The sequence below is a fragment of the Oncorhynchus nerka genome, linkage group LG16 (assembly GCF_034236695.1).
Source record: "Oncorhynchus nerka isolate Pitt River linkage group LG16, Oner_Uvic_2.0, whole genome shotgun sequence".
In the NCBI taxonomy this organism is placed as follows: Eukaryota; Metazoa; Chordata; class Actinopteri; order Salmoniformes; family Salmonidae; genus Oncorhynchus; species Oncorhynchus nerka.
The window spans coordinates 40,039,780-40,052,846 of NC_088411.1; the positions used below are offsets into that span (position 1 = coordinate 40,039,780).

A 13,067-nucleotide genomic window follows, 5' to 3' on the forward strand; every position below is an offset into this window, starting at 1 on the left:
CAGGGACAGTAAAACAGTGCACGGTTTAGAGACTGGCGGCCGGGCTCTGGGACAGTAAAACAGTACACAGTGCACGGCCAGGGACTTCGTCCCAAATGGGGACTTTTTCTCTGTTGAGTGCACTATATAGGGAATAGGGTGCCAATCGGGATACAACCAGGGAAATTGTTTATGCGGCAGCACTGGGATTGGGAGAGGAGCTCAGTAACACACACACACGTACACATGAGTACACGCACACACGCACACACACACACGCGCGCGCAGCTGGTCAGGAGCTGACAGAGCAGGAATGTCAGTGGCACAGTGTTATTATCAGGCCTCATTAACTAGCATTCTGTACCGATGGTGGGGGTTTATTCTACCTTTTATTGATCTCCTCCAGTTGATCTCCGATGACCTCTTTTTGCAAGGGGAGACATGTTATTTCCTTATGGTGTTTATGTAGTAACACATTAGCATAATCACTCCATAATAAGCCCTTTCAGCGGTAATTCAGACGTTAAACTGAAAGTGTTTTTAGACTGAACAACCCATGTAACATGGATCGGGGGATAATGAATTTATTTCAACTGACTGATTCCCCTTTTATATGAACTGTAACTCGGTATCATTGAAATGCGTGTCACATTTTTATTTTTTTCGTTCGGTATAGATCGAGGCAAAAGGTATCGCACAAAACCGCTAAAACATACAGATATCACTAAGAAGCTAGAGCAATATAGATTATTGATCCTGTTTCGTTGCCTTTTTTAAATCAATTGCAGGTTCGTAAAATCATCCGGGTGTGTAAAGGTATCCTGGAGTACCTGACCGTGGCAGAGGTGGTGGAATCCATGGAGGATCTGATCACGTACACCAAGAACCTGGGACCTGGTCAGACCCTTTACACTTCATTTAACACCGTAGTCATTTAGCAGACGCTCTTATCTAGAGCCACTTCCGTTTAGTGCTTTCATCATGAAGTAGACCGGGTGAGACGACTACGTATCACAGTCATAACCACGTAGTTACCTTGGCTACTGAGAAGGACTTGAATAATGCAATGCATATAAACTGTGTGGTTCCAGCCCTGAATGCTGATTGGCTGACAGCCGTGGTATATCAGACCGTATACCGCTGGTATGACAAAACATTTTGTATTACTGCTCTAATTACGTTGGTAACCAGATTATAATAGCAATAAGGCACCTATACCAAAGCTAAGGGCTTGTATCCAGGCACTCCGCGTTGTGTCGTGCCTAAGAACAGCCCTTAGCCGTGGTCTATTGTCCATATACTACACCCCCTCATGCCTTATTGCTTAAATAACCAATAATGTTTGACATTTACCTGACACTTTTGTCCGAAGCGATTTACAATGAATGTATAAATGTTTCTATTGGTAGCCCCAGTGCAAAACACTGTGTTGACGTCATGATTTGATGAAATATTTAATGTTCTCTTCATGGATGGCCTGTTGTCAGGAAGTGGAAATGACTTGAGAGAACCGTCTTATGTAACTGGTCCTTCGTGTGGTTGTTCCTGTCCAGGGATGACGAAGATGGCCAAGATGATTGACGAGAGACAGCAGGAGCTGACCCATCAAGAACATCGCGTGATGCTAGTCAAGTCTATGAACACTGTCAAGGAGTTGCTGCCTGTCCTCATCTCAGGTGACCACTTCCTTCTCCTCTTCTGTTCCCTTCTCTCTAAAGATCATTCATATTTCTATTATTTATGACTGTAGAGGGGTAGATGGACCGGAACGGTTGAGATGGGGCTAGAACCCCTGTTGTCAGAACTCCGTTACCACCTGTCAGATTCTGACACGGGACCGTTTCTCTAACAGAATAATACTGGATCTTCACAGTTATTCTAGACATCTAACAAGTATGGAAGAAAAAAAATCCCCTTTTTTTTTTTTTGCTGGTGATCACTTTTGTTGTGTTCTTATTACAGGTATCAAGATCTTTGTGACGACCAAGACGTCCGGCAGCCAGGGAGTGGAGGAGTCTCTGAAGAACAGGAACTTCACCTTCGAGAAGATGAGCGCTGAGATCAACGAGATCATCAGGGTGCTGCAGCTCACTTCCTGGGACGAAGACGCCTGGGCCAATAAGGTACGGAGCTAGCTAGAACCACACCCCCCCAGGGTTGTCTTTGGCCGGTGTAGGGAGAGGTTTCCCCTAGATGCTGATCTTGGGTGAGTTTTGCAACATTAGCGGTTAATGTTAGGATTGGGGGGGAAGATGCTGATCTTGGATCTGTACCCGGGGCAGCTCGTCTTTGCCCCTCTCTCTCCCACTCACACACCTCGACCCTCGGGAGCTGCTCGTCTCAGACAAGGAGGTGGTTTGACCAATCACTGCTCATTAGACCTCTACAGCTTCTACTTCTACAGGATCTGTATTGCGAGTCTGCTGAACACCCACGTGGGCTCACATGCACTGTATACCGTGCCTCACATACCCATAAACACTCCCAGAATGCTGCGGGAGAAGAGCGCACAACAGCCTGTCCCCTGTCACCCCACTCTCCCTCCCTCCCCCGTCACCCACCCCACACTCCCCCGTCACCCCCACTCTCCCTTCCTCCCCCGTCACCCACCCCACTCTCCCCGTCACCCACCCCACTCTCCCCGTCACCCACCCCACACTCCCCGTCACCCCCACTCTCCCTTCCCCCGTCACCCCCACTCTCCCTTCCCCCTTCTCCCTTCCCCCCCGTCACCCCCACTCTCCCTTCCCCCCGTCACCCCCACTCTCCCTTCCCCCCCGTCACCCCCACTCTCCCTTCCCCCCCCGTCACCCCCACTCTCCCTTCCCCCGTCACCCCCACTCTCCCTTCCCTTCCCCCCGTCACCCCCACTCTCCCTTCCCCCCCGTCACCCCCACTCTCCTCTGATGTACTTCTTCTCTACTAGGCTTCTTACTCTTTTTCTGTTGCCTCTTATTTTTCTGTTGGTATGTCTGGTTAAACATTTCTATATGTTTTGTTCTTCCTTTCTTTTGACCCCCTCCCTGTAGAAGGTAAGCCCACATCTTTCGACCCCTATCGACCTTGTTGTGTGGTTGTGCATTCAGCAGCAGCATGTCTGGTAGCTCTCTCTGTGTTGTTGATGTTGATGTTGATGATGATGATGATGATGATGATGATGATGACAGTCTTGTTCTGTGTGTCTTTGTGTAGTAGATCACTGCTGTAGTAGTTCTAGGAATCTTACTATATTAGATGCACTAGCTATGTGAGTGAATAAATGTTTTTCTTTCATATTTAGTTATTTCAAGTTTGACATAACATACCATAAACTTCTGATCTGAGTGGTGTTCTCCTGTATTATAGATGTTGGTAATAGGATGGTTTTCTCCTGTACTATAGATGTTGGTAATAGGATGGTCTTCTCCTGTACTATAGATGTTGGTAATAGGATGGTCTCCTGCTATACTATAGATGTTGGTAATAGGATGGTCTTCTCCTCTGCTATAGATGTTGGTAATAGTATGGTCTTCTCCTGTACTATAGGTGTTGGTAATAGGATGGTCTTCTCCTCTGCTATAGATGTTGGTAATAGGATGGTCTTCTCCTCCTGTAGATGTTGGTAATAGGATACTTATAGATGTTGGTAATAGGATGGTCTTCTCCTCTGCTATAGATGTTGGTAATAGGATGGTCTTCTCCTGTACTATAGATGTTGGTAATAGGATGGTCTTCTCCTGTACTATAGATGTTGGTAATAGGATGGTCTTCTCCTGTACTATAGATGTTGGTAATAGGATGGTCTTCTCCTGTATTATAGATGTTGGTAATAGGATGGTCTTCTCCTGTACTATAGATGTTGGTAATAGGATGGTCTTCTCCTGTACTATAGATGTTGGTAATAGGATGGTCTCCTGCTATACTATAGATGTTGGTAATAGGATGGTCTTCTCCTCTGCTATAGATGTTGGTAATAGTATGGTCTTCTCCTGTACTATAGGTGTTGGTAATAGGATGGTCTTCTCCTCTGCTATAGATGTTGGTAATAGGATGGTCTTCTCCTGTACTATAGATGTTGGTAATAGGATGGTCTTCTCCTCTGCTATAGATGTTGGTAATAGGATGGTCTTCTCCTGTACTATAGATGTTGGTAATAGGATGGTCTTCTCCTCTGCTATAGATGTTGGTAATAGGATGGTCTTCTCCTCTGCTATAGATGTTGGTAATAGGATGGTCTTCTCCTGTACTATAGATGTTGGTAATAGGATGGTCTTCTCCTGTACTATAGATGTTGGTAATAGGATGGTCTTCTCCTGTACTATAGATGTTGGTAATAGGATGGTCTTCTCCTGTACTATAGATGTTGGCAATAGGATGGTCTTCTCCTCTGCTATAGATGTTGGTAATAGGATGGTCTTCTCCTCTGCTATAGATGTTGGTAATAGGATGGTCTTCTCCTCTGCTATAGATGTTGGTAATAGGATGGTCTTCTCCTGTACTATAGATGTTGGTAATAGGATGGTCTTCTCCTGTACTATAGATGTTGGTAATAGGATGGTCTTCTCCTCTGCTATAGATGTTGGTAATAGGATGGTCTTCTCCTCTGCTATAGATGTTGGTAATAGGATGGTCTTCTCCTCTGCTATAGATGTTGGTAATAGGAGGGTCTTCTCCTCTGCAATAGATGTTGGTAATAGGATGGTCTTCTCCTGTACTATAGATGTTGGTAATAGGATGGTCTTCTCCTGTACTATAGATGGTTGGTAATAGGATGGTCTTCTCCTGTACTATAGATGTTGGTAATAGGATGGTCTTCTCCTGTACTATAGATGTTGGCAATAGGATGGTCTTCTCCTGTACTATAGACGGTTGTAATAGGATGGTCTTCTCCTGTACTATAGATGTTGGCAATAGGATGGTCTTCTCCTCTGCTATAGATGTTGGTAATAGGATGGTCTTCTCCTCTGCTATAGATGTTGGTAATAGGATGGTCTTCTCCTCTGCTATAGATGTTGGTAATAGGATGGTCTTCTCTGCTATAGATGTTGGTAATAGGATGGTCTTCTCCTGTACTATAGATGTTGGTAATAGGATGGTCTTCTCCTCTGCTATAGATGTTGGTAATAGGATGGTCTTCTCCTGTACTATAGATGTTGGTAATAGGATGGTCTTCTCCTGTACTATAGATGTTGGTAATAGGATGGTCTTCTCCTGTATTATAGATGTTGGTAATAGGATGGTCTTCTCCTGTACTATAGATGTTGGTAATAGGATGGTCTTCTCCTCTGCTATAGATGTTGGTAATAGGATGGTCTTCTCCTGTACTATAGATGTTGGTAATAGGATGGTCTTCTCCTCTGCTATAGATGTTGGTAATAGGATGGTCTTCTCCTGTACTATAGATGTTGGTAATAGGATGGTCTTCTCCTGTACTATAGATGTTGGTAATAGGATGGTCTTCTCCTGTACTATAGATGTTGGTAATAGGATGGTCTTCTCCTGTACTATAGATGCCGGTAATAGGATGGTCTTCTCCTGTACTATAGATGTTGGTAATAGGATGGTCTTCTCCTGTACTATAGATGTTGGTAATAGGATGGTCTTCTCCTGTACTATAGATGTTGGTAATAGGATGGTCTTCTCCTGTACTATAGATGTTGGTAATAGGATGGTCTTCTCCTGTACTATAGATGTTGGTAATAGGATGGTCTTCTCCTGTACTATAGATGTTGGCAATAGGATGGTCTTCTCCTCTGCTATAGATGTTGGTAATAGGATGGTCTTCTCCTCTGCTATAGATGTTGGTAATAGGATGGTCTTCTCCTCTGCTATAGATGTTGGTAATAGGATGGTCTTCTCTGCTATAGATGTTGGTAATAGGATGGTCTTCTCCTGTACTATAGACGGTTGTAATAGGATGGTCTTCTCTGCTATAGATGTTGGTAATAGGATGGTCTTCTCCTGTACTATAGATGTTGGTAATAGGATGGTCTTCTCCTCTGCTATAGATGTTGGTAATAGGATGGTCTTCTCCTGTACTATAGATGTTGGTAATAGGATGGTCTTCTCCTGTACTATAGATGTTGGTAATAGGATGGTCTTCTCCTGTACTATAGATGTTGGTAATAGGATGGTCTTCTCCTGTACTATAGATGCCGGTAATAGGATGGTCTTCTCCTGTACTATAGATGCCGGTAATAGGATGGTCTTCTCCTGTACTATAGATGCCGGTAATAGGATGGTCTTCTCCTGTACTATAGATGCCGGTAATAGGATGGTCTTCTCCTGTACTATAGATGCCGGTAATAGGATGGTCTTCTCCTGTACTATAGATGCCGGTAATAGGATGGTCTTCTCCTGTACTATAGATGCCGGTAATAGGATGGTCTTCTCCTGTACTATAGATGCCGGTAATAGGATGGTCTTCTCCTGTACTATAGATGTTGGTAATAGGATGGTCTTCTCCTGTACTATAGATGCCGGTAATAGGATGGTCTTCTCCTGTACTATAGATGTTGGTAATAGGATGGTCTTCTCCTGTACTATAGATGCCGGTAATAGGATGGTCTTCTCCTGTACTATAGATGCCTGTAATAGGATGGTCTTCTCCTGTACTATAGATGTTGGTAATAGGATGGTCTTCTCCTGTACTATAGATGCCGGTAATAGGATGGTCTTCTCCTGTACTATAGATGCCGGTAATAGGATGGTCTTCTCCTCTGCTATAGATGTTGGTAATAGGATGGTCTTCTCCTCTGCTATAGATGTTGGTAATAGGATGGTCTTCTCCTGTACTATAGATGTTGGTAATAGGAGGGTCTTCTCCTCTGCTATAGATGTTGGTAATAGGATGGTCTTCTCCTCTGCTATAGATGTTGGTAATAGGATGGTCTTCTCCTGTACTATAGATGCCGGTAATAGGATGGTCTTCTCCTGTAGTATAGATGCCGGTAATAGGATGTTCTTTAGGTGTTCTATTGATCGAGTACTGCTGAGTCATGTGCTATTGATTTGTCTCTCCTCTCTGTCATATTGCTTTCCAGTAAGATGAGGTGGCCAGTTTCCAGAATACAGGTTAAGCCTATTCCTGTACTTAAAAGTACTTTCAAAGGATATTCTCTATTGAGCATGCTTCTTAGTCCAGGCTTATTCTGGGCTTATCCAGTGTCTGGGAAACTGGTCCCAGGGGCAATGGGAATGAATCATGATCTCTACAGTAGTAGTGTATATATTTCACAATAGATTTTTACCCACGGGACAAAGGCACTCAAATTGTCAAGTGGTCAAAGTAATTGAGTGATTCTAGTACTGAGATATTTGTCAGTGTGTAAAAACAGTGGTTGTTTGCTCGCAGATTTAACTAGGTGCCATATATACACTCTGTCGTCTCACCTTACGTGATCCTCAAACCTAATAATCCCCAACGCAAAAGCTGGATAGATGGAGTTTTCTGTTAGTGTGTGTGTGGGTCTTGTGTTTTTAAAAGCATTGGTTACTCTTTTCTGTCCCCACCTCTCAAACCACCTGCCCAATTCTCAGCCTGGCTTCATCACTTGATGAAGTAAACCTTGCATGTGTCCCAAATGGCACCCTATTTCCTGTGCAGTGCACTACTTCTGACTGGGTCCTGGTTGAAAGTAGTGCACTATATAGGGTGACAGGGTTACATTTGGGACTTCTCTTCACGCTGCTGTTCACTTCCAGGCTGATGGCAGCAACACACAGTAATTTCCTAAGTTTGACTTTGCTCAATCTTCCGTTTCAATACTGTGGTAAATCCCACCAATAGGCCGGTTATCATTGTCATCGTTTTCTTTGACAAAAAAACTTTAGAAAGGAGGAATTATCTTGGAGGTTTATTATGATGTATTATTATAATATATTATTATTATGATTTATTATTATTTATTAGTATTTATTATGTATTTATTAGTATTTATAATGTATTTATTAGTATTTATAATTTATTAGTATTCTATTTATTTATTAGTATTTATAATTCATTAGTATTTATTATTTATTAGTATTCTATTTATTTATTAGTATTTATAATTCATTAGTATTTATTATTTATTAGTATTTTATTTATTTATTATTTATTAGTATTTTATTTATTTATTAGTATTTTATTTATTTATTAGTATTTATAATTCATTAGTATTTATTATTTATTAGTATTTTATTTATTTATTAGTATTTATAATTCATTAGTATGTATTATTTATTTAGTATTTATTTATTAGTATTTATAATTAATTTATTAGTATTTATAATTTATTAGTATTTTATTTATTTATTAGTATTTATTATTATTACAACATGCAAAGCAGATATTTTTCAACATGTTGTAACGTTTGCATAGGTTTCTAGGGTTGTTAGCTGCTGTAGAGTTGTCCCTTGGTTGAGTTACACTTATTAGTTCAGTCATGTGGACATGCAGAACGGAATAGATCTTTTCTCGTCCCCTGAAGGACAAAGGCTGTAAACTCACATGACTCTAGTAGCGCGTACAACCGTCACTTGTCTGTCTGGATAGATGTCCTCCACGGAGTAAAAACTCATAAACTGCCTAAAGTCATTCAAAGGCTACAGTGTCCTTGTATATCCTATCATCTCCTGGAAAACCCTGTATCTCTCACTCTGCCACATGTTGTGTGTAACAGCTCTGTCCCAACACTTGGCTGATGAATAGACTCATTGTCAAGCCGTATCCTGTGTGTGTGTTGTGTTCCCAGCCCCTCCAGATTGAGACACAATGGGACATTCACAGTAGATGGGCTTTTTATGATGTGACACAACACCCGTATTGACACTGACTTCCAAATGGCACCCTATTCGCTATATAGTGCACTACTTCTGACAATAACCTATAGGGCTACTGGTCAAAAGTAGTGCACTATGTAAAAGTAGGGAATAGGGTGCCATTTGGAACGTACCTACAGGACTGAAAAGTGATTTGATTTTAAAACAGCATGTGCATTTTTACAGGTGTGTGTTACTGACTGCGAGAGGTTAATGAATAACAGCAATGCTGTACTTCTGAGGTACAGATAATATGTGTGTGTGTGTGTGACAGCTTTTTGCAGAGTTGTTGTGTGTGTGCTGTAATGGGTGTGATCGTGGGGGAATGTCATGTCTTTGCCTTTATCTAACGTCATGATCCATGTGTTCATCTGTGTGAACGCTGAGCTCATGTTCATCAGTCATCATCACATTTAATAAATTCCCCAAGCAGGCAAACACTAGCATAAGACTGCTCAAACACTAGCATAAGACTGCTCAAATACTAGCATAAGACTGCTCAAACACTAGCATAAGACTGCTCAAACACTAGCATAAGACTGCTCAAACTCCAAACACTAGCATAAGACTGCTCAAACTCCAAACACTAGCATAAGACTGCTCAAACACTAGCATAAGACTGCTCAAACTCAAACACTAGCATAAGACTGCTCAAACACTAGCATAAGACTGCTCAAACTCCAAACACTAGCATAAGACTGCTCAAACTCCAAACACTAGCATAAGACTGCTCAAACTCCAAACACATGCTGTGAGATCTGGCTCCTTGACAGACATGCCATTACCTTACTCTGAAGACTCATATTAAACTACAGAAGTTACCTTAAAAAGGAATCCTCAGTTTTAGACACAATTATTTGTATATGATAATCCCTGTATATGCTGTAGTACAAAGTCCAAATGTGCCTAATTTCAGTCTTTTTCAATTGTTTTTTTGGGGGGGGAAGGTTCTAGACCGAAAGTTCTTAGTTATTCATGCATGTTGTCTCCTCTGACCCTGTTGTTGATCCTAAAGGATACAGAGGCCATGAAGAGAGCTCTGGCGCTCATCGACTCTAAGATGACCCAGGCCAAGAGCTGGCTGAGGGACCCCGACGCCCAACCAGGTAACATGTCCTCCCAATGGCTCCATATACCAGGGTTCATTAGGGCAGTGGTTGCAAATCTCTCCTCACTATTTTTGTGTAGCCCCGAACTAGCTCACCCGATTCAAGTAAAGGGCTTGGTGATTAGTTGATTAGCTGAGTCAGCTGTGCTAGTTCTGGAGTAGTATGAATACAGGAAACGGCTGGGGTTCCCTGAGGAGAGGTTTGAAAACCCCTGCATTTGGGGACACCGTAGAAAGAAGAAAAATCTTATGAAAAACAAAACAAAATGGCGAACGTGTGAATAAAGACGTCAGAATTCAGTCTTTGTTGAAGCACGATCCACTGAGTTTTGAAACAACGACGCGTAATATGGTTCAATGTGCCAATAAATCAGCACATCCTACTTTTTGAAGGTAAAATTGGGATCATATATACTGTGCTAATGACCATCTAAAATAATGTGACGGAGCGTAATGTACAATAGGGAGAACCAAGGCAAAGGGAATGTATGGTAAGTAGGTGTAGGGCCGCCATCTTTATACACCCCTGCTGTTGGTTTTATTGCAGTCAAAGTAGTCGCTCTGCGTCTTCAGTCCCATTTCTTCTGTTTGGTGCCAATTGAACAGGACCCAGTTATCCTTTTTTCTCTATGTGTTTGTAACATTTTGTCTTGTGTGCTCAATGTGATCAGGGGATGCAGGAGAACAGGCCATCCGTCAGATCCTGGATGAGGCTGGGAAGGTGGGAGAGCTGTGTGCTGGGAAGGAGCGGAGAGACATCCTGGGAACATCCAAAACCCTGGGGCAAATCACTGACCAGGTGTCTGAGATGAGGGCCAGGTACAGTACATGTACAGTCCTACTATATGCCATTACGCTGACGCTTTTAACCAAAGTGGCTTACAGTCATGCGTGCAAACGTTTTATTTATGGGTGGACCCGGGAATCGAACCCACAATCCTGGCATTAGCAAGTCAAATTCAAATTTATTTATTTATATAGCCCTTCGTACATCAGCTGATATCTCAAAGTGCTGTACAGAAACCCAGCCTAAAACCCCAAACAGCAAACAATGCAAGTGCCATGCTCTACCAACTAAACGTGTACAGTATCTACAGGTAACTGCCAAAATAATGGAAACACTTGAGAAAATGAGGGATATGAAGTATATTGAAAACAGTTGTGGTTCCTGAGTTAATTAAGCACTTAACATCCCATCATGCTTAGGGTCATGTATAAAAATGATCGGCGGGCCATTATTTTGGCTACCGTGGCTATTCCCCCATAGGATGACAACGCCCCCATCCACAGGGCACGAGTGGTCACTGAATGGTTTGATGAACATGAAAATGATGTAAACTATATACTATGGCCGTCTGTCACCAGACCTCAAAACAATTGACCACTTATGGGAGATTCTGGAGTGGCGTCTGAGACGGCGTTTTCCACCATCAACAAAACACCAAATTATGGAATTTACTGTGGAAAGAATGGTGTCTTTAAGACTCTTTATTTTGGTGTTTCTTTTATTTTGGCAGCTACCTGTATGTGTTAAGAACATTGGTACTGTGTTACTGAATGACCATCTATCGAATGGGAATGTCATCTATCGAATGGGAATGTCATCTATCGAATGGGAATGACCATCTATCGAATGGGAATGACCATCTATCGAATGGGAATGACCATCTATCGAATGGGAATGACCATCTATCGAATGGGAATGACCATCTATCGAATGGGAATGACCATCTATCGAATGGGAATGACCATCTATCGAATGGGAATGACCATCTATCGAATGGGAATGACCATCTATCGAATGGGAATGACCATCTATCGAATGGGAATGACCATCTATCGAATGGGAATGACCATCTATCGAATGGGAATGTCATCTATCGAATGGGAATGACCATCTATAGTATGGGTATGACCATCTATCGAATGGGAATGTCATCTATCGAATGGGAATGACCATCTATCGAATGGGAATGACCATCTATAGAATGGGAATGTCATCTATAGAATGGGAATGTCATCTATAGAATGGGAATGTCATCTATCGAATGGGAATGTCATCTATCGAATGGGAATGACCATATATCGAATGGGAATGACCTATCGAATGGGAATATCGAATGGGAATGACCATCTATCGAATGGGAATGTCATCTATCGAATGGGAATGTCATCTATCGAATGGGAATGACCATCCTATAGAATGGGAATGTCATCTATCGAATGGGAATGTCCATCTATCGAATGGGAATGTCCATCTATCGAATGGGAATGACCATCTATCGAATGGGAATGTCATCTATCGAATGGGAATGACCATCTATCGAATGGGAATGACCATCTATCGAATGGGAATGACCATCTATCGAATGGGAATGACCATCTATCGAATGGGAATGACCATCTATCGAATGGGAATGACCATCTATCGAATGGGAATGACCATCTATCGAATGGGAATGTCCATCTATCGAATGGGAATGTCCATCTATAGAATGGGAATGTCCTTCTATCGAATGGGAATGTCATCTATCGAATGGGAATGTCATCTATCGAATGGGAATGACCATCTATCGAATGGGAATGACCATCTATCGAATGGGAATGACCATCTATCGAATGGGAATGACCATCTATCGAATGGGAATGTCCATCTATAGAATGGGAATGTCCATCTATCGAATGGGAATGTCCATCTATCGAATGGGAATGTCCATCTATCGAATGGGAATGTCCATCTATAGAATGGGAATGTCCTTCTATCGAATGGGAATGTCATCTATCGAATGGGAATGTCATCTATCGAATGGGAATGACCATCTATCGAATGGGAATGACCATCTATCGAATGGGAATGACCATCTATCGAATGGGAATGACCATCTATCGAATGGGAATGTCCATCTATCGAATGGGAATGTCCATCTATCGAATGGGAATGTCCATCTATCGAATGGGAATGTCCATCTATCGAATGGGAATGACCATCTATCGAATGGGAATGTCCATCTATCGAATGGGAATGACCATCTATCGAATGGGAATGACCATCTATCGAATGGACATCCCCATTCAATTCAACGTTCTGACAGAGACGGGGATTCGGCGGGGAAAGAGGCGGGGATTCAGTAGGGAATTCCAACCATGCTGTGATTCCTGAAAAACCTTAGAACTTCGGGAAAGTTTTAACAATTTTACA

General features: G+C 42.1%; 1 protein-coding gene across 1 annotated transcript in view; it reads left to right on the plus strand.

The window, feature by feature from the left end:
- LOC115144459 (vinculin-like) overlaps positions 1–13,067 on the plus strand; it is a 64,254-nt gene that overhangs the window by 32,922 nt on the left and 18,265 nt on the right. Inside the window, 5 exon segments of the mRNA XM_065002674.1 lie at positions 768–876; positions 1,533–1,655; positions 1,942–2,102; positions 9,776–9,866; positions 10,540–10,687. Of these exon segments, the coding sequence (XP_064858746.1) occupies positions 768–876; positions 1,533–1,655; positions 1,942–2,102; positions 9,776–9,866; positions 10,540–10,687 (632 nt within the window).